The 21,274-nt window shown below is 42.3% G+C and overlaps 1 protein-coding gene across 1 annotated transcript in view; it reads left to right on the top strand.

Moving 5' to 3' along the window:
- The window catches only part of tmtc1 (transmembrane O-mannosyltransferase targeting cadherins 1), an 82,118-nt gene that overhangs the window by 12,104 nt on the left and 48,740 nt on the right, over positions 1-21,274 (top strand). The window contains exons 2-4 of the mRNA XM_017698917.2: positions 1,251-1,428; positions 14,272-14,345; positions 15,471-15,647. Of these exons, the coding sequence (XP_017554406.1) occupies positions 1,251-1,428; positions 14,272-14,345; positions 15,471-15,647 (429 nt within the window). The remainder of the gene's footprint in view (positions 1-1,250; positions 1,429-14,271; positions 14,346-15,470; positions 15,648-21,274) is intronic.

The raw sequence follows: 21,274 nt of genomic DNA, 5'->3' as shown, positions 1-21,274 counted from the left end.
TGGTCCCTACGGCCGAAATATCCAGCAGTGTGGGCTTAACATTGCATTTCAGCTGAGAGCTCAGGCCGGACTTGCGTCTGTGTGTTAGATATTGTCGGCCGCTGCTCTTATCTGTCTGATCTCTCTGGGTTTCGTTTCGTGCTCTTTGTTCTGAATGAAAGAATTTCTGCTGTTGGGACTTGATTTTATTCAGCTTCTTCAGTCAGGCGGACACCAAAAGCAGAGACCAGCAATGCTCCTCTGTTCCCTCTGAGCTCTCGCTGTATTTCTATTTATTCATATTTACCAGCATTTAAATATTGACAGTGATGTCGTCATACACTGATGATTTATGATCGTTTGTATTTAACTGACCGATGTCTTTTCAGTCTACTTTTCTTTGGGAATATATTGATATTTATCTCTTTCTGTCTGTCTGTCTGTCTGATTCTCTCTCTGTCTCTGTTTCTGTCTCTCACTCGTCTCTCTCTCACTGTCTCTGTCCCCCTCTTCGTGTGTCTCTATCTGTGTCTCTGTCTCTCTCCCTGTCTATCTGTGCCTCTTTCTCTCTGTGTCTCTCTCCTCCCTCTCTGTCTCTCTCTCTCTCTCCCTCGCTCTCCCTCTCGTTCTCTTACTCCCTCTCTCTGTCTCCATCTATCACTCTCTCCCTCTCTCTCCCTCTCTCTCTCTGTCTGTCTCTCTCTCTCTCTCTCTCTCTCTCTCTCTCTCTCTCTCTCTCTCTCTCTCTCTCTCTTGCACTCTTCCTCCCTCTCCCTCTCTGGCTTTGTCTTACTCCTTCTCTCTCACTCCCTCTCTCTCTCTCACTCCCCCTCCCCCTCTCTGTTCCTCTCTGTTTCTTTCTCTCTCTCTCTCTCTGTTTCTCTCTCTCTCCATTTCTCTCTCTCTCTCTCCGTTTCTCTCTCTCTGTTTCTCTCCATTTTCTCTCTCTCTCTGTTTCTCTCTCTCCATTTCTCTCTCTCTCTCTGTTTCTCTCTCTCTTTCTCTGTTTCTCTCTCTCTCCATTTCACTCTCTCTCTCTCTCTCTCTCTCTGTTTCTCTCTCTCTCTGTTTCTCTCATTCTCTCCATTTCTCTCTCTCTCTCTGTTTCTCTCTCTCTCTCTCTCTCTCTCTGTTTCTCTCTCTCTCTCTCTCTCTGTATCTCTCTCTCTCTGTTTCTCTCTCTCTCTCTCTCTCTCTCTCTCTCTCTCTCTCTCTCTCTCTCTCTCTCTCTCTCTCTCTCTCTCTCTCTGTTTCTCTCTCTCTCTCTGCAGGTTGAATATTGTACTGGGTGGTATGACTCCGTTTTATTTTCACGTGGTGAACGTGTGTTTACACTGCGTTGTGACCGTCCTGCTCATGCACACGTGTGAACGTTACGTGTTCAAGAACAGCCGCCTGGCGTTCCTCACCGCGCTCCTCTTCGCCGTCCACCCCATCCACACCGAAGCGGTGAGTCGTCTCACATGTTTGCTAAACATCTGACTTTCTCCTTCTCGTGTTTGTATCTACACAGCAGGAGAATAGATCAATAATTAAGTACCTTGACTATTTAAAAACATAATCAAACTTTTATAAAGAATTTACTTTCATGTCATTTCCTTAAAAAAACAGAATGTAATTTTAATATGAATGAAACAAGTTGAATGAAAAGAGAAGGGTCTGTCTGCAGACTGCAAGACAGGGGCGGAACGTGCAGGGGCGGAACTGCTCTGGTAGTTGATCAGAGTGAGTAAGCTGACCAATTAGAACACACTGGGATCATCTGGAGGCGGGGCTTGAAGACACAGGAGTTCTAACAGAGCGTTCTAGGCAGACAGTGAATAGAGATGTACAGTATGAAATATATGAAAATGTCACACCTGTTGATCGTAATGTATTTCACTGTTGTCGGAACAAAACTTCATATCTCCAAACATGAGAAGAATTATAAGGATGGCAGTGGTGAAGTTGATGTCAAGAAGAATTCCTGTCATTCCTAACAGCCCAAATGTACTTTGAAGAAGCATTTTCATTTCAGTTGATGATGTTAATGGTAACAGATCCACGTCCTTTCCAGTTTCACTGTTACACACTATCTAAGTGGCTTATCATCCTGGGTGGTGCCTTAACATTATGTTACAGCTGGAATGAACAACTGGCAAAAAAACTGTGAATATTTAGGGCTTTATAGATGAAATTTAATCTCAAAAGCATCCCAAAATAGATTTAACATCATCTTTTACACTATTTTTATCCTCCCTGGGACGACTGGATTAGAATCAGTCTGAAACTTTACCATTTCATCATCGAACTGCTACTTCAGTACAGCATTAATTTGAAATATTTTAAATCTGTCTGTGTTGCAAACAGTTTCTTCGTATGATGCAATGAAAGGACAAAATCCATACTGCCCCTGTGCGTAAAATGTATTGAAACCTGTCAGATTTAGGGCAGTGGATAGAGTCGGTAGTGAAAGACTGGCCAGCGTTTTCTTCACATGCTGCAACACTGAGCATCTTCTTCCTTCAGTAGCTGCTGTGCACCGTGTGAGGGTGTGTTGAGTAAGCCGGCAGACAGGCGGTAAGGACTGTGTTATGAGATTACATCATCTTGTAACAATGGAAAAAGGGCTGGAATTCCAGCGTTTAAGACAGCTGAGAAAAATTGCTTTCTATGGAAGTTTCTCTTTCTTTCTTTCTCTTAGCATGTAATTTGAGCTTTGTTTGTTTTGTTTTTTTTTACCTGATTTTTCTCTCCAATTTAGTCGTTTCCAGTTCCACCAACTAGTTAGGACTCCCCCAATCACATGATATTACCAATGCTAGGAGGGTGAAGGCTAACACAGGCTTCCTCCGAGACCTGTGAAACCAGCCACCGCTTCTTTTTGAACTGCCGCTCACGCGACGTCACGCTACAGCCGAACGCGCTCGGAGGAAAGCGCCAACCGCCAGATCTGTTACATCAGCTAACAGACGCCTGCACTGACTAGCATCACGTTGAGTGATGGGGGAAAAGGGGGGGCCACCCTACACACCCAGAGAGAGCGAGGCCAGTTGTGCTCTCTTGGACTCCCGGCTACGGACGACTGTAGCATCACCAGGGATCGAACTCGCGATCTCCTGATGATACGGCCAACGCTTAGACGGTTGCGCCACTCGGGAGCAATTTGAGCTTTTTAACTTTGCAGAATGTTTCCATGCACAAAAAGCTGTATAACACACTGGACGAGCATAATAGATCCCCTTTAATCCAGTCTTATGTTTGTGGTGGATTTCAGCCTTGGCATAAAATCTTGTTAGCTGTGTCATTCCCTCTTCATCCGAGGTCGACCAGAGGAGGCTGGGTTCTTCCCCTGAGCCTGCATTCCTCTCCTTTTTGTCCTAGGGAGTCTTAGGGAGTTTTTCCTTGCCACTGTTGCCTCTGGCTTCCGCGGGGGGGGGGTCTTTGACCTGGATTTAGTTCCTTGCATGGACTTCTGCTTTTTTTTTTTTTTTTTTTTTTTTGATTTTACCCAATTTTTACCCCCAATTTAGTTGTTTCCAATTCCACCCACTAGTTAGGACTTCCCCAATCACACGATACAATCAACACTAGGAGGGTGAAGGCTAGAACAGGCTTCCTCCGAGACCTGTGAAACCAGCCACTGCTTCTCATGAAGCGTCATTGAACGCGCTCGGAGGAAAGTGCCAACCGCCAGATCTGATTACTTCAGCTAAGAGACGCCTGCACTGACGTTGAGTGATGGGGGGGCATCAGAGAGAGTGAGCCCGATTGTGCTCTCTTGGACTCCCGGCTACGGACGGCTGTAGCATCGCCAGGGATCAAACTCGCGATCTCCTGATGATACGGCCAACGCTTTCACGGTTGCGCCACTCGGGAGCTCTACATGGACTTCTTTTTTATTTTAGTTCTTTTATTTTTATTCTTCTGATAACTCTTCCATAAACTTCTATAAACTGCTTTTCTGTAAAGCTGCTTTGAGACAGCACTAGTGGTAAAAAGCACTACACAAATAAATGTTGTTGTTGTCTGTTTTATTGATTTTCTAAGTAAAAAAAGTACTTGCTGAGTTTAATATGTTGGATAAAAAAAACAAGACCGAAAATAATCAGTAATCAAATAATCAGTAGCTGAAACGTCCTTTGACCGGGGCGCCCAAACTTTTGCAGTCGACTGTGTGTATTTTGTGTGTGTGAGTGGCTTTAGTTGGGTGTGCCACAGTCTGATCAGCTCTAAGTAAACATCTTACATCATCAGCCGAGCGCAACAGCTGCGGCACATTTTAGTAGCATTAATGAGGAGCAGGCGCTCGCGCAGCGGAGAGGAGGCCGGGCTCGAGACTGTATCTTCCTGCACTCAGTTCTGATCGATCAGGCAGAAATTTAATTACTGTCTGCACAAACATCTTCAGTCACAAGATAAACATTTACCTCAAGGCTGCCCAGCTGTGTGTGCGCACTCTGCTGAGTGTGTCCGAGTGCAGGAATCAGCATAATTCATCTGCCCGATGTTTAATGCAGGAACTTCTAATAAATATTCCACAAGCTCTGAAACATGATAACGAATTACATAAGAAATCATGCTGGAGTGGATCAACTATTTCTGTCCAAAACTAACTCCCACTTCTTTCTTGTTTAACCCTTCGAAGGACCTGCTGACGTGTCCAGACTTGAAGGGGAACTCCACCGATTTTTCATAATTTCCGCATAATTCACTCACTGAGTTCTAATCAGAGTCGTTCAGAGTGGTTTGATGTGAAATGGTTTGTTGTAGAGAGGCACACAGACTTCTTTACAACGGTGAATAAGCCATTATGTTTAGTATCCAAAGCAACCAGTGAACATACACGTCTTCTGAGCAGTGATGTGTAATACTGAGGATGATAAAATAGTCAAAGTCAAGTCAACGTTTATTTATACAGAGCTTTTTACAACAGGTGTTGTCACAAAGCAGCTTTACAGAGAAATCCGGGTCCGAGTCCACATGAGTGTTGCCAATGGCGACAGTGGCAAGGAAAAACTCCCTAAGAGCAGGAGGAAGAGAGGAACCAAGACTCAGAAGAGGTCCTCCATCTCTGGTCAATACCGGATAACAAACAGCATTAGTATAAAATATTAGAATATGAAATGGGGGAAGACAGGCGGAGCAATGGTTAATTAGATAGTTTGAGTTTATCAGCAGCAGGAGGTTTGCACAGTGTTGTACAGGGTGAAGCTCAATGGTGGTCAAAATGATCCGGAAGGCTGAAATGGTCCTGAAGGCTGGTGAGCAGTGGCACCTGATCAAGGCAGAACAAGCAACAGCATGAGACGCACAGGACGGGCAGCTGTTCAACTCTGCAAAGACAAGGTGGTCTGCAGAGGAGACGAAGTTTACGCTCTGATCTTTAAAAGACGGCGGTGAGACGGACGTCCAGCTTATGTGTCTCAGAACACGTCGTCTTCCTGTCGGCCTTCTTTAATAAGGACATGTGAAGTACATTTTCCTGAGTCTGGCAATTTTAAAGCAATTAAAAGCACTGCTCACTGCTGCTCATCTCACTCTGACTGGACTCACGTGATGCTCGTCATGGTAACGTCTTCACTAAGTGGTTCTCTACGTATGAGTGTAGTTTTGGATCTGATTACTTGTAGTGAGCATGTAAACAAATTTTCATTAGATTGTTGAGTAAAGTGGGCATAAACACCTCAGTCTTGATCTATAATTGGAATGTGTTCAATCGGCATTGGCAAAAAAAAGGCAAAAATCTTTGCATGTGAACAGCCAGTGTGAACAATTCTGACTGAATTCTGAATTTCTTAAGAACATAGCATTTCACATCAAAGCACTCTGAACGCCTTTGTTTACATCTTAACCATTTAATTATGCAGAAATGTTGAAAAATCAGTGGAGCTCCCTTTCAGAATCCTGGCTCCCGTAGCCACATATCTAACATGTTAGTTTCATAGTAATTACAGCGTATTTAATTGTTACTGGGTAATAAGCCTCAATAAGCCTGGAGTTGAAAGGGTTAACCCACAAACGTGAAAGACTTATCTTCAGATCAGGGGTCCTTGTCTAGTTGCTAGGAGAGTAACAGCATCACTTTACACTTGTGTGGGGTTCCTGGGTCGAGCTGAAAAGCCTCTATTCACTCACGCTCGGTCTCCCCCTGGAGAATGCGCTGGCCTCGGCACACAACCCGCTGACCATCTGTCTCACTTCCTCTCAGGACGCTCCCACCATGGCAGCCAAGCAGCGCTCAGTACCGGTCACTGCTGATGATGTCGGGAGTACAGACAGCAGTTTTTTCCCTCTGAACAGTGTTTGTTAGTGGGAGCATCTGAATTCAATTTTTCTATTACCAGAAAAATTGGAAATATTTGTCACATCGTTTGTCAGTCATCTGGTTCAGAACCCTGCATACCAAGGCCTGTCGCAGTATTACATCATCTCCTGATGGGCGGTTTAGCCACTTTAGTGTTATACTTTAATCAGTCAGTCAATCAATCAGCTTTTATTTAAGCTCGGAGAACATTGAGGATGATCCTATTGTACAGTGTTGCTGAGTTGATCCAAGAAAAAGGGATTGATAATCTGTAAGAGCATAACAAATAATAAAAGCAAATTCAATAATAAAAATGACTCAAATCAGGTAGGTATAAAAAAAAATGGAACATTGTTTATAAAAATACATAAAAAAAAGAAAGAAATATATAACAGTAATTAATGTAACGTTAAAGCTTAACTAAAATGTAAAAAATTCAAATGACTGAAATAATTAAAGCAAAAAATATGAATAATAATATATACAAATAAATAAAAGAATGACAAAAAGACATTAATAGTGAACATAAAGTAAAAATAATAGCGTAAAATGAACAGAAAAGACGCTTAAAACATTAGTTGCAGGTATTTATGTGACAGTTAATTGTCGGCTCAAGTGGGATCGAGACCTAATCATACAAAATTAGACATCATAAAATCTGAAACCTCATCATACGTTGAATCATTTATCTAAAGCAGCGTAGTCAAATTGAATTCTTACCCTCTCTATTGAGGTCCTGGTGCATGTTTAGAAGCAGTTGAAAGGCCCAGTCCCATTTGTTGTGTTTACCCTACCCCTTGTTTTTGAGTGTCAGCTTGCCTCTTGGAACTGAGTTTCGAGGAGCAGTGGTTGAAATCTTCGGTCTCACTTTATATTAAGTGTCTCTAATAACTGTGTAGTTACACATCAATAGCCTAACAACACTGTACCTACTGATGATTTAATCAGTGATACAGATGCATTACAGCAGTACAGCCTGTGTGATTACCCATGTATATTTTGCCTCTTGTAATTACACAAGCGTATCTTCTTGATACACGAGATCAGAAGGTTTTTTTTTTACATATTACATTTGGCTTACATAATTACTGTAGAATAACTGTGTTGTAACAAGGTAACTAATCACATCACATTAATTGCCATACTACAATTATCACTCTGTAATTGTACTGTACCTATATAACAACTGAAGTTGCTACACATGTGTAATTACATAAGATGTACTACTGTAATCCATCTGTAACAGAGACTAAAACATTAGTAGTTCCACTGTTGTTGCAGAAGTTGTTCACATATAACTACACAGTTATTAGGGACACTTGATATAAAGTGGGACCAAATCTTCTGCTACGAAATGGGACCTTCAAATAAAAGGAACATTACTTCATTAACAGCTGCTCTGTAGGCGACCCTGCCCGTCTGCAGTGACAGCAGAGGAAGGCACAGTTTAGAAACCTCTAAACTGGGGGGGTTGGGGTCATAATTATTTATTATCACCCAATAATAATTCTCCATTGAGAATTCAGATTTTTGAGAGGTTCAGATTTTCCCGTTTCACCCTAAATGATGTAACTGCTGCACCATTTAAGGTGATTAAGGGTAATTTAGCTAGTTAGCTACGTAACATAGATAATACACTGATACCACATTAAGACAATACAACAGTCATCATAATTTTTAACAGAGAAAATTCTCACATTTGTGGGTTTCTTTGGTCAGTTTTGCAGCACTTTTTTCTCATAAAACTCAAAATAGGCCTCTGGAAAACCTGTGTTTGGAGGGCCGTGGAGCCTTAACACTAAACCCTACCCCTCTATCTCAACAAGAATCAGGACACCCTACCTCAAGGCATGAACGGGTAAAACGTATGGGTAGGGCTGAGTGGTAGGGGCGAGGGCTGAAATGGGATTGGGCCTACATGTTATTTTCCTAAACCTATTGTACAGTATTTAGTTTGTGACTCTCTGCACTGCTGCCTCGTGTTCAACCGGTTCGCAAATTAACACCAAGTTGTTTTTGTTTGGTTAATCTTTTCTTCGGTTAATCCGGTTTTTCCTGAACTCTGCTGCACACACACACACACACACACACACACACACAACCTCACAGCCTGTTTTGGCGAGTGAAAATCTATCGGTGCACTGAAACACAGGAATGTCTCTGGCACAGGGTCCTCCTTTTAGAATATAACCAGCACAAGGCAGCTGTTTGTGACTGTGAGTGAGTGAGTGAGTGAGTGAGTGAGTGAGTGAGTGAGTGAGTGAGAGAGAGAGACAGTGAGTACAGTGTAAGATGTAAGAAGTAAATATTTCTATACTGTCCATATAGGTGCACACTGATGTGTGTGTGTGTGTGTCTGGCACACACTCTTCCTCACACACTCAGGCAGGGCTGAGCTGCAGCTGCTGCGGTGGAATTCTTGCAGAATTAGGTAATTGGCTGAAATGAAAAGCTCTGTGAAAAGCACAAGTGTTTCAGATCCTCAGCTCGATATACAATTACCACTTTACCACGTGTGCATGCCAGTGCTGCCTGAGTGTCCGACGTGGGTGTAGTGAGGGGTGCACGGTGTAGATTGATTACTACATATAACTATACTATACAGTTCAGCGATGCACCCTGCAATTGACTCGCGTCTGTCCAGGGTGTATCCTGCCTTTCGCCCAATGACAGCTGGGCTAGGCTCCAGCACCCCCCGCGACCCAGAAGGAGAAGCGGCTTAGAAGATGTGTGTGTGTGTGTGTGAGTTCAGTGATGCAAGCCAATGCTGATATATACAGTACAGGATGTGCTGAGTGGATTGCACACATTAAGAACAGGCTGTGGTGGTTTGTACTGTTAAATGGAATAGTCCAGTTGGTCATAGAGGAGTGCTGTGGAACACTGGAAGCACTGAAAGATCCATCAGGACTGTATATATGGGAGCTCTTTTTTTTCCAGAAACCGTAGGAACCGCGCCTTTCAATCAGAGACCAACTACATGGACACAGACTCGTTTTAACTATAAATTGTAAGACGTGCCGTCTAATAAATGTTCACTCGCCTTTTTATATTGCTCCTGTGTCCCTGTGACAGTGTAAGGTTTGACTTGCCTCTGCCTTTCAGCAACCTATTTTTCTGAGCAGCAGGCAATTACCAGCCCTTCTAGAGGGCAGGTCACTTTGCTAACAGCTTACCTCAGAATTTAAAAGCTGTTCTAAGGCAGAAGGAGGCACAATCATGGACCAGCGCTGTGTATACTGCGGAAGGAAAATCAGCAATGCTGTCTGATCAGTGGTGTGACGTGATTTGCACACGCATGTAATGTGCACCGAATCTATAAGCAGTCTCCACACAAGGTCTAGACTCAAGGCTAAATTGAAACACCTCACAAAGGCTTAATAATTCACCATTCATCAGAATAACGCAGGGCTCGTGACTCTGCAGGAACACGTGAGGAAAGAATCACAGTCACTGCTTTGTTTACAGTTCACTCAATACAGACACGCTGCTAAATATTCTCAGTAAGCATTATGAGATTTAAATTGGGCAGCACGCTGAGTGAACAGTCAAATGCCTTGCATTCATGTGCAGACCTTGACTACAGTTGTCATACATTCCATTCAGTTCAGTTCAAATTTCATTTCATTTTACAGCAGCCTTTGACATACAATAGACCGTTTTTATGTTCGTGGACCTTGTTTAAGCTGACTTGGGATTTGTGAGCCTTAAGGCACTTTAACAAGCTGGCCATTAGAAAGTATAAATTGTGGCTATAAAGGGATGCACAAGGTCAGCAACAGTACGCAGGTAGCCTGTGGCTTTCAAATGATGCTTGATTGCTATGTAGGATTAGGGTGAGACCCCTGTGTGAGTCAAAAGAACGTTACTCTCACCACTGAACTGCTGACACAAGGCAGGTTGTGTTCACAGACTCATTCTGTTGACGCCAAATTTGAACGTTTTTCCATCTTTGTGTGTCCAGTCTTGGTGAGACTGCATCCGCCATATCTTTAGATTCCTGTTTTCAGTTGACAGGAGTGGAACCTGATGGGGACCCCTGCTGTCGTAGCCCGTCCTCCTCAGGGTTCACCATGTTGCTTTCAGGAATGTTTTTGTGATCACTGCTGTTGTAAAGAGTTACCATAGCCTGTCAGATTAGAACAAAGTATAGTCTTTCTCCTCTGACCTCCCTTACACAGCGTCAACACAGCGTTTAGGCCCACTGAACTGCCGCTCACTGGATGTGTCTTTTCTGCACCATTCTGTGCAAACTCTATAACAGGGGTCGGCACCATGCAGCCCCAGAGCCACATGCGGCTCCTTTGCTGCCCTGTTGTGGCTCCACAGCAGAATTAAATTGTTTTAGGTAGAATTAAAATAATCCTTTCCAGTAAAATGAAGCTCTGCTGATTGTTGTAACACAGTTTTAGGAATAATGGTCTTAAATGCTGGGGTTTTACGTAGCCTATAACTGGTAATTCACCAGCGTTTGACCCGTTGAGCGTTGGCGTGCAGACTGCTGGTCACCATAGCAACACAGGCAACAATCTCACCTTGCTAATAGCTACTGAAAAAGCAAAGAGAATAGATGATAGTTTGGAAATGAATGGACATATTTGCATTTATACTCACTCCAGCTGGTTTCCTGATACGTTTTCTACAACAAGAAACTCTTACTCTGCGTTAACACTGACAGTGACTTTTCGCCCTCTTGTCGGCCAAATCGCTGGTGGCTCATTGCCTGTGGCCATTTCCAAACTCCAGCGTACTCCAATAGTTTTACTGACGACAAGCACAGATCAGATGCGTTCCCATTACAACTAAAAATCGTGGTGAGAAATCGCTTTTTTTATTTCATCTGTGTCTGTGCAGTCAGTATGTGGGGAAAACATTTTTGGTCTTTGTGATGTCTGTCTGTTTGTGGCAAAAGTACCACCACCATTGTTCCATCTCCAGTAGGAACAATTATCTAGGAACCAAAAAAGAAGCATACTACGCTGCTCACTGCTCCTATTGGTAATCATGACTTCGCTTCACTCCTTATTTGCATAAAGTTAAACTCAGTTCAACTTTCCGCCCACTTTGTGTTGTCAACGATTGCGCCACCTTCTGTTGCTGGAAATCGGCAGCTTTCATTGAAGATAAATGACCTCCGATCGCCTTGTCGCGTCGTGGTGCGTCGCTGCCCGTGTAAATGCAGGGTTAAACACTAAAAAGTCGCAAAGCTGAAATCAGCTTCTGGGTTGGATTTTCCTGTTCCACCTCAAGTGATACAGCTGTTACATTTTGGCACCTTAGGTGGTGCTTTTAAGGTGGAATGCAAAAATTTGAGCAGGAAGCTGGCGAATGAGAAGCTGACTTCAGCCTCATAAAAACGGAAAGGTGAGAGACATTTTACAAGAAACTATTCTACTTTTGTGGAAAAGTTTCCTGCTAGAGATGTGAGAAAAGCTGCTATAGTGGAGCTAAAGTAAGTTTGTGTTTTATATTTATATTTATTATCCTGCAACAGTACACTGGCACACACTGAGACATATTTACAGACAAGTGAAAAAATAATTTTGTTGAAAGGATTTAAAAAAAAAAAAGGCTCTTGTTAACATTTGGGTTGGCGACTTCTGCTCTAGAGACTGTCATGCGTGAAAATGCCACATCAGCAGTTTGTGAAATACTCAGACCCCCATCTGGCACTAACACCAAAGGAAGTCACACATCACATTTGTTCCCCATTCTGATGTTTGGTGTGAACCTTAACTGAAACTCTTGACCCGTATATGCAAGATTTTAGACACGTGCTGCTGCCACATGACATTGCCACGGGTAATTGACTGAGCCGATGTACAGGTTCCTAATTATGTGTCCAGAGTGCATGTTGTTTATCGTTATCAAGGTTTCGGCCTTTGTGGCACTGATACTGTAGAAGGCTGGAACATGCAAGTAAGAAATCACAAAATTAAGTGGATATTTTGATGAATTGACAGTGTCATGTTAAGGGGTCACCACTTCTTAATATATTACAGAGCATATCGCTGCTGTTGGAAGAAAACCTTGTAATATTTGTCTGTTTTTGTCATAATTTCAAAACGCCTGTTGCCCTTTACGTTTGTAAATTTAAGTATGTAAATTTCATGATAAATGGGCTACAAGAAAGGACCCAAAATGACTTGGAAAAAATGTCAATGTCAAATTTATTTATAAAGCACATTTAAAAACAACGTCAGTTGGCCAAAGTGCTGTACAAAGTGCACTAATAATATGGAATAATATAACTAAAATCTAAACAATAAAATCACAATAAATACAGACTAATGTAAAAAGAGTCATTTAAAACAACTCTAGAAAAAATAGAAATTACACATAGAATAAAAGAAGAAATGGAGAATTAATTTGGGTGAAATGCCAAAGAAAATAAATGTGTGTGAAAACATCTGGTTCCATTGACTTGCTTCAAAAGTGCAGTATGTTTTCATTTGGAGATACGAGGCTTTCCTCTGACAGCAGCAGTATGTAGCAGTGTAATCGCAGTGAGCTGTTTTGCACAAGGCGTGCAGCCAGAATGAAGTCATTTAGTCAGTTAGTTATTGAAGTATTCGAATGTGGCTCATGTTCAGTATTAGCAACATTAGCTTTTTTGGGCGCAGTGTTTCATCAAGGCCATGTGTTAGTGTAAAAACAGGATGATGGCTACATGCAGAGCGTGCAGTGTGTAAGCAGAGCTGTGCAGCAGGTCTCTCTCCACAGGGTGTGTGTGCTGAGCGTGTGTGTGATGGGGCTGCTGTGGAATCCAGCCTGCAGGGGGATGGGCTTCAGAGCCCTCCAGATGTTGGGAGTAGAGAGTGTATTTTCGGATCATTTAAACGTTTGTCCCTGTGGTGGAGACGAGGGGGTGAAATACAGGGGAAAATACAAAGAGAGAGATGAAGAAGGGAAGAATGTGTTGCATCCTAAAGAGGGGGATGGGAAAGATGAAAGGATGCAAATGCATAGAGGACAGTAACTCTCTCTCTCGCTCTCTCTCGCTCTCTCTCTATCTGTCTCTATCTGTCTCTCTCTCCTTGTGAATGTCATTCAGTTGTCTTTTTAAGTCTAATCCTCCAGGCATCCTCAGTCACACTGCAGACTGGAATGCACATCTGCCCTCTCCTCTTTGACCTCTATCTCTGGATATTGAGCTAACACTCAAGATTTATGACTGCTCTTCTGCTGCTTTATTGTCTTCTCTGCTTCTGATGTTTTGACTGCACCGTGTCCCTTATCCGACTGCGTGGTTCCATATCGGGAGGAACACAAACGATTCTGTACTTCTCAGTTTAGACCAGCTTACAGTTGGAGAAAGTCCTTTGTAGCGTTATTGGATGCATACGTGTGATTATTATTAGTTTTGGCACTTCTGATATTGAGAATCGAATAATTTCCTCATTGTTCCTCATTTTTCTCTTAGTAACAGCTTCATTATGGCATGATGCCTTTGTAGTGCTGCTAACATGTGAAGATGCACCTGTACTGTTCATGTACAGACTTATCTAAAAGTTCTGGCTCTCCTGATCAAATGGGGGGTGGGGGGATAACATAAAATGTGGATTGTACAAAAGTTGTGGCACATTTTAAACTTCGCAAATAAGTAGAACTTGAGTTTGCAGAAAAATGCTGTGTTCTCTGTAGAGGATGCCTTAAAGGGAAACTCCGCTGATTTAGCAAAATGACTTAATGGCTCTGAATGAATGCATTAACAGAATCATGTAAACAAAATCATTCAGAGTGGTTTGGTGTGAAATGCGCCTTTCTAGAGAATTTACTGAGTCAGAATTGTTCACCATTATAGTCCATTATAGGAACCAGACGTCCGAAGCTTTTAATGGCTCTAAAAGCTACATCCCATTAAGTTATTACACTAAGTGGTTATGAATGACAGGAGATGCTACTTTTTGGTGATACAGGGTTTTGACCGCAACAGTGTATATTTGAAAACAGGTATGGCCCTAAGATTGGGTAAAAACATGTGTTTGTCTGTTTATGTGTTTCAGGTGTCCGGCATCGTTGGGAGAGCAGATGTGTTGGCCAGTATGTTGTTTCTCCTGGCCTTTCTCTCCTATATTAGGTAAGAATGTCATCCTGTCTTATCTGCTCTACTTCCCACATCTCGCAAACACTCTCCCTGTGGCCACTCCAACTTTTCCTCCTTTTTTAAATAACTGTAATATCTAGGGCTGGCCCAAAAAGCATTTTGCGGGTTTTGAAAACGTGTTAATATTTATGAGCTCCATTAAAACAATAATTTTTCAAAGGAGATTTTTGTCATCTGTCTGGCATAACAAATACTCCTGCATCTTAATCATGCCGGCTGTGTTAGATACTCATCTTCCATCCATTAAAGCATGAGCTCTAGTGACCTGTCGTGTTTTTTCCTCAATTGCATAAACTCTGTAGCCTCTTGAACTCCTTGAGACTACCAGTTGTTCCAAAACGCACTTTGTTATATTTTTCATAACTTTCATATTTCATAAGCTACATTCAGAAGCTGGGTGTCGTATGAGGCTGTAACTCTTTCCAGTCAAATAGATGGTGATGTCATTTTAAACTCTTATAATAAAAGAAGCTGAACTCATTTTTCCACAAATCTGGGCTATAAACTATAAACAGAGGGCGTCTCTTCAGTGATCTGTTCTGTAAAAATGAGGTTTTTGGCTTTCAGCAGTAAACTATAAGCATAAAGCAGTATGTGTGATCATAAAACACACATTCTGTTCATTTGAAGGGCTTTTACCAAAAAAAAAAAAAAGATAAAAATTTACATTTATTTCATGCAGCTACTGAATAATTTGCCTTACAGTTTGGTCGTGTAAATTCAGACGGACAAACCAAAATATACCCTGGAGAATAAGAGGTTAACATACTCTTAATTACCTCTTTAATATAATTACAGTGTATTTCCTAAATTTAACATATTTGAAAAAGAAAAAAAAGTGTGAACTGGACAAAAGTTATGGCACATTTTATAGTTTTTTCCCCAAATGCTAAACTCACAAAGTCGAAATTATGCAGAACAGTTCTAAGTTACTGTCGCTTAGAAAAACTGGGTTATTTGACTGGGTAATTTGTTTAGACTCTGGCATACGATTGTAACTGTATGCTCCCTGCACCAGCTTTAACAGAACCCAGCATTTTCTAGGTTTACTAGATGAGCTAATATGAGGTAATACGTTTCCCTTCATCTTTCCTGCAGGAGTGTGTCAGGGTGCGACACGGCGGACTCGTTCCCCTCGACGGTGTCTCCATGTTCTCTAGGGCTCTCCCTCTTCCTGGGCACCTGTGCCATGCTGGTCAAAGAGACGGGCGTCACCGTTTTCGGAGTGTGCATCCTCTACGACAGCCTGGTGCTCTGCTGCAAGCCCTTCCTCTCGTATGTATATGCCGTTTGTGTGTTTTGTAAGAGTCCGTGTGCAGTTTGTTACCATGTGGAATTCCGAACCGGCATTATCAGGGTGACCTGGCAAGGCGTCGCTCTGCTCAAAACGCGGAGCGGCTGGGAAGCGCGTGGGTGTTCATGCTCGTCAGCAGGTGCCATGCTAATGCTTCCTGCTTCCACTGCACTCACGCTGAGTCTGAGACTGCAGACTAATCCATTCACCACAACCTAATGGAATAGTTGAAGGTATTTTGCCTAATCAAAGCCCTTCGCCGCAGTGGTGGCATGTTAGAAGGTTCACATGTGTTTAACCCTTCTAGCTCAATTGCATAAACTCTGTAGCCTCTTGAACTCCTTGAGACTACCAGTTGTTCCAAAACGCACTTTGTTATATTTTTCATAACTTTCATATTTCATAAGCTACATTCAGAAGCTGGGTGTCGTATGAGGCTGTAACTCTTTCCAGTCAAATAGATGGTGATGTCATTTTAAACTCTTATAATAAAAGAAGCTGAAAAGAAGCTCGTCAGCAGGTGCCATGCTAATGCTTCCTGCTTCCACTGCACTCACGCTGAGTCTGAGACTGCAGACTAATCCATTCACCACAACCTAATGGAATAGTTGAAGGTATTTTGCCTAATCAAAGCCCTTCGCCGCAGTGGTGGCATGTTAGAAGGTTCACATGTGTTTAACCCTTCTAGCTCAATTGCATAAACCCTGTGGGCCTTGAAATGCGTCTTCTTGCCTCTGTGCATTCATCCCTCACTTTGAAACGAGCAGATTTGTTTGCGTACAGTCTTCTGCAGAAAAAAAATGTTTGTCTTTTTTTATTTAATGATTTATTTTTTTGACCAAAAAAAGGTATGCAGGCCCAAACCTGTTGGTGCAGAATTTAAATCAAATGTAGATGTAATTCATGTAACTAGCTTCAATTAAAGGGGAACTCCACTAATGTCAGCATCAGTAGTTTGGTATCTTACTCTTTCACCATGAAAGGTGATTGTAGCACAGCCTGTGCTACCCTGGGCTCAGGAAGGATGCAGGAGGCAGGAGAAACGTCTGCAGCAGCAAATCCAACTTTATTTTCACACCAAACCAACACAAACTATGAAACCAAAGCTGGACACTTTCTTTAGTCCTTTTCTCATTCCAGCTTTCCAGTTTTTCAGTCTCTCGCTGCTGCTGGCTTATTGCTTTTATAAAACGCCAGCCAACATAAAATATGAAAAAAAGAAAATAAGTTATTATGAATAATAATTGACATACAAGTAATTAGTCAAGAAATGTAGTTCCTTTAGAGTGCGCTATCCTTGCCAAGCAAGCGTGGACCACTGAACGAGGAGAACGTTTAGTCGCCCCTTGCTGTGTATCACAGTTAATTATTTATAACACAGCACTGTTTGATGTACAAACTTTCACTTTATAAGTATTTTTGGTCACTAAATTACCACCGTGAGTCTTACTTAGCACCAATCCAGCACCGCCCCTCTTTTCCTGCTGGGGCTGAATCTCAAATGGCTCCCTGCTTCCTACATAGTGCACTACATAAGAATTTATACTGCAGCCCAGCAGTTCAAAATATTGCTTAGAAAGAGTCATTTGGGATTCAGACGCATCTGCTCTCGATAAATGATGCACTATTTGGCTGTTGAGGCTAAACTTCTGAACTTTTATAGCTAGCTTACTATTTAGGGAGTACGGAGCCATTTGGGGTTCAGCCTGGGGTTGACATGACTAAAACAGGACCATTTCAAGCATGTAATTCATTCAAGTGATATTTTTAGACTTTTGTACTGTCGTTTTTCAGTTAATCGTACTGTGAGTGCTTTAACTCAAGCCTGAGATATTCATGATGGAGCTGTTTAGGCTGTTGGCTCTTGTAACCTGTTAACTAGCTGACCAGCCTTGTTCTGGTCAAGAACATACGTTGTCAGCCCCTCAGTTTAAACAAGAAAAGGGTTCTTACTTCATCAAGATAGTAGGTCCAGGGGATCGTTGCTCCTGCTCATCCCTCCTGTCTCTCTTTTCCCTCTCTTCTTTGTTGCTCCACCTCCCTGTCGCTTGTCTTCCACGTGTCTTGTAGGATGGCGGGTCAATCCGAGCTGTATTTGAAGCTCAAAGGGCTCGAGGTACAGTTCGAGTTTTGACCATTGCCATTGGAGGGGGGGGGGGGGGGGGGGGGGGGGGGGGTTGGTCCGTTTTTGGCTTTGTAGACATCAGGGTTTTAAACCTGATGCGTGCAGCTACAGGAAGCCAGTGAAGGGGGCACAGCAGTGGGGTGATGTGAACTTGGGGAGATTGAAGTGCTGCTGCATCCTGGATCAGTTGGAAGAGGCTTGAAGGCCTGCATGGGAAGACCAGCCAAGAGCAAGTTGCAGTAGTCAAGCCTTTAGATGACGAGAGACTGAACAAGCACCTGGGTGGCCTCTCGAGTAAGAAAGGGTGGATTCCCCCGGACGTCGTACAGTACAAACCAGCGTCAGATTCAAAATATGAGCCGAGAACGATAACTGACCGTCCAGAATCACACCAAGACTTCTCGCATCTTCAGACAGAACGATCGGAGAGTGATGAGGACATGTTGTCGTAGGGATGAATAGCAGCTCAGTCTAGCTAGGATTGATCATATATCTGCACTGTGCACACCACAGCTTTTCTTGCAGTACTAATCGATTAGCTTTAAAAAATAGAGATGATATTGGAATCATATCGGTATCAGTGTTGGCAAATATTCGCTTTAAAAAAATTAGCATTTAATAAATGTTTTTGTATTCACAAAAATGTTTCTATTTTTTCTCCAATTCCACCCACAAGTTAGGATTCCCCAATCACGCAATACTATCAATGCTAGGGGGGTGAAGTCTAACACAGGCTTCCTCTGAGACTTCTTTTCAAACTGCCGCTCACGCAACATCACGGGACAGCCGAACGCGCTCGGAGGAAAGCACCAACCACCAGATGTGTTACGTCAGCTAACAGACGCCTGCACTGACTAGCATCACGTTGGGTGGTGGGGGGAGAGTGGGGGGCATCCTACCCACCCAGAGAGAGTGAGGCCAATTGTGCTCTCTAGGACTCCCGGCCATGGATAGCTGTAGCATCACCAGGGCTCAAACTCGTGATCTCTTGATGAAAAGGCCAACGCTTAGATGGTAAAATAAATATTTTCATAGTACCCCAGAATAAAATATTTGCATTATATTAATTTTACTGCATGTGTAATCCTTATAGAAATAAATATTTTATTTGTCTATAATGATAATCCAGGTAGATTTAGTCCCAAATTCTGCGTTTTATATGTTTATATCAGCATTTGGTATGTGTATGGGCAGATATGGTCAAGAAAATATCAAATTTCTCAATCATAATTCCCATATCAGCCCATCCCTGTTAAAAATGCATTATATTAGCAGATATGATGTAGAATAGGTACATTTTGACGTTAACTTAGCCTCTGTGAAGCCCCTGTGCACGTTATCCTCTTTCTGTTTCTGGAATGAAGTGGACTGGACTGGAATGTTTATGGAGAATTCCACTGAGAGGCTTAGCAGAGTGATGAGCCATATGCTTTCAATCCTGCTCCTGCCTGGGAGGAGCTATGAATTACCACCCGCCATCCGTCAGACTGAAAGCCGGACAGCAGCGGCAGCCACATCCTTACACGTACAGAGAGACAGAGAGCAAGGGGGAGGGAGGGAGACGGAGGGAAAGAAAAGAACAGATGAAAAGAAAGAGGGGGAGTTTACTTGGGCAGCTTTTGAAGAACAATGAGTTCATTTTTTAAGTACTGAATGTTCACTTTGTCAAAAGACAACAATCAGATTGGTTACACTGAGGGCCCTCCAGCAGGATGAGGTTGTAGGGGATTGTCTTTTTTCATCGCAGAACCCACTGAGACTCCACAGACGTCTTTGTGGTGGACTACTGGGACATATTACAGTGAGGCTGTCACTATCAATTCGTTTTCATTGTTTGTGTACTTATAATACTTTTATTGCATTAATAATCAAATGACCTACAGACTATTTTGACAGTATTGTATGATACGATCATTAACACATAAACAAATTCATTCAGGGTGGTTTGATGTGAAATGCTTCATTCTAGAGAAACGCTGAATTTTTCCCAGTGGTGGTGATGGGAACCAGACGTCTGAAGAGTTTAATGCCTCTAAACGCTCTCTCACATGTTATTACATAAAATGGTTATGAATACACTGCCTGATGCCTGAGACGTTGAGATTAAGCTTTGGCCTGTTAGCGTGTTTTTTATTTTTATTTTGATCTGTTAGTTGCAGAGAGTTACATGCAAAGCGCTGTAAAGCAAAATAGTCTCAGACAAAAACTATTTTTTTTCCCCAGATTGACCACAATTTACACCTCACCATTTCATATAAACGTTCAGAAGACACATGTAGGCTTTCTGGTCAATATCAGTAATAAAAAATGGCTATTTGACATGGTGACCCTTGGTTCCTATTACCTCCACTGCAAAGAAATCTAAGTCGGTAAGTTTCTTCACAATAAACCATTTCGCATCAAACCACTCTGAATGGCTTTGTTTGCATGTCTACCACAGAATCTAACTGAGTAATAACTGCATATCTCCCCCCAAATATTCCAAAACCCTTTATGGACATAGCTATGAGCTATGAGAGGCCGTGTGTTACTGTGATTTTATCACTGGATGGGCTAAATTGCAGTAACGCATGCATGCTTTTATAAAACAGCAGCCAACATAAAATATAATAAAATGTACATTTTTTTTCAGAAAATAATTTATTATTAAGGTGCAGGAAACAATTGATTCTTAGATGCATCTCGATGCAGATGTGAACGATTCTGAATCGATTCGCAAATGTCAAAATAATAATTTTCTAAATATTTAATTTATAATGTAATATTGACGGATCACAAAGGGCGGAACTGGGAAGTGCAGTGCCCGGACAGTCTGTGGCGGCACATAACAAAAAACACAACTGGACGAGTGAAAAATCCAACTGGCTCTGCATTAAAAGCCAGGTTAGGTCACGAGTCACGACCCAAAAAGACATTTTGTCCTTTCAATAAAAATCAAACCATCTTGGGAGCTACAACATTTAACGTCCAGTATGTCTCCGTGTGTGATAATGTCCTAGTATGAGTTAGATGAAAAATATAAACGAAAACGCAAACTTGCATTGCTCTGCTTTAAGCTTTAGCTATAGCCGCTTTCCTCCCATCTCCACCAGGAAACTTTTCACCAGATCACTTTCTTGTAAAATGTCTCAACGTTTGATTGTTTTACGAGGCTGAAGTCGCTTCTTGAAGTCGCTCCAGCTTCTTGTTCGAATTTTCCCGTTCCACCTTAAATTGTAAATGCGGCACCATTTAAGGTGGAACAGGAAAATTTGAAAGCGAAGCGACTGCATCTTCACCAACATATGATAACACAGCACTGTTTAATGTACAAACCTTCGGTTTATAGGCACTTTTTGGGCACCAAATTACTTATTTAACACCAATCCAACGCTCCCCTCTCTTCTCCTGCTGGGGCTCAATCTCAAGTGGCTCCCTGCTCCCTACATATTGCATAACGGGTTCTTACTTCATCAGTATAGTCAGTGGTCCATGCGAGCAGCA

Source organism: Pygocentrus nattereri, chromosome 1, assembly GCF_015220715.1.
Source record: "Pygocentrus nattereri isolate fPygNat1 chromosome 1, fPygNat1.pri, whole genome shotgun sequence".
In the NCBI taxonomy this organism is placed as follows: domain Eukaryota; kingdom Metazoa; phylum Chordata; class Actinopteri; order Characiformes; family Serrasalmidae; genus Pygocentrus; species Pygocentrus nattereri.
The sequence above is the reverse complement of the archived record's forward strand: the minus strand, read 5'-3'. Positions and strand labels throughout refer to the sequence as shown.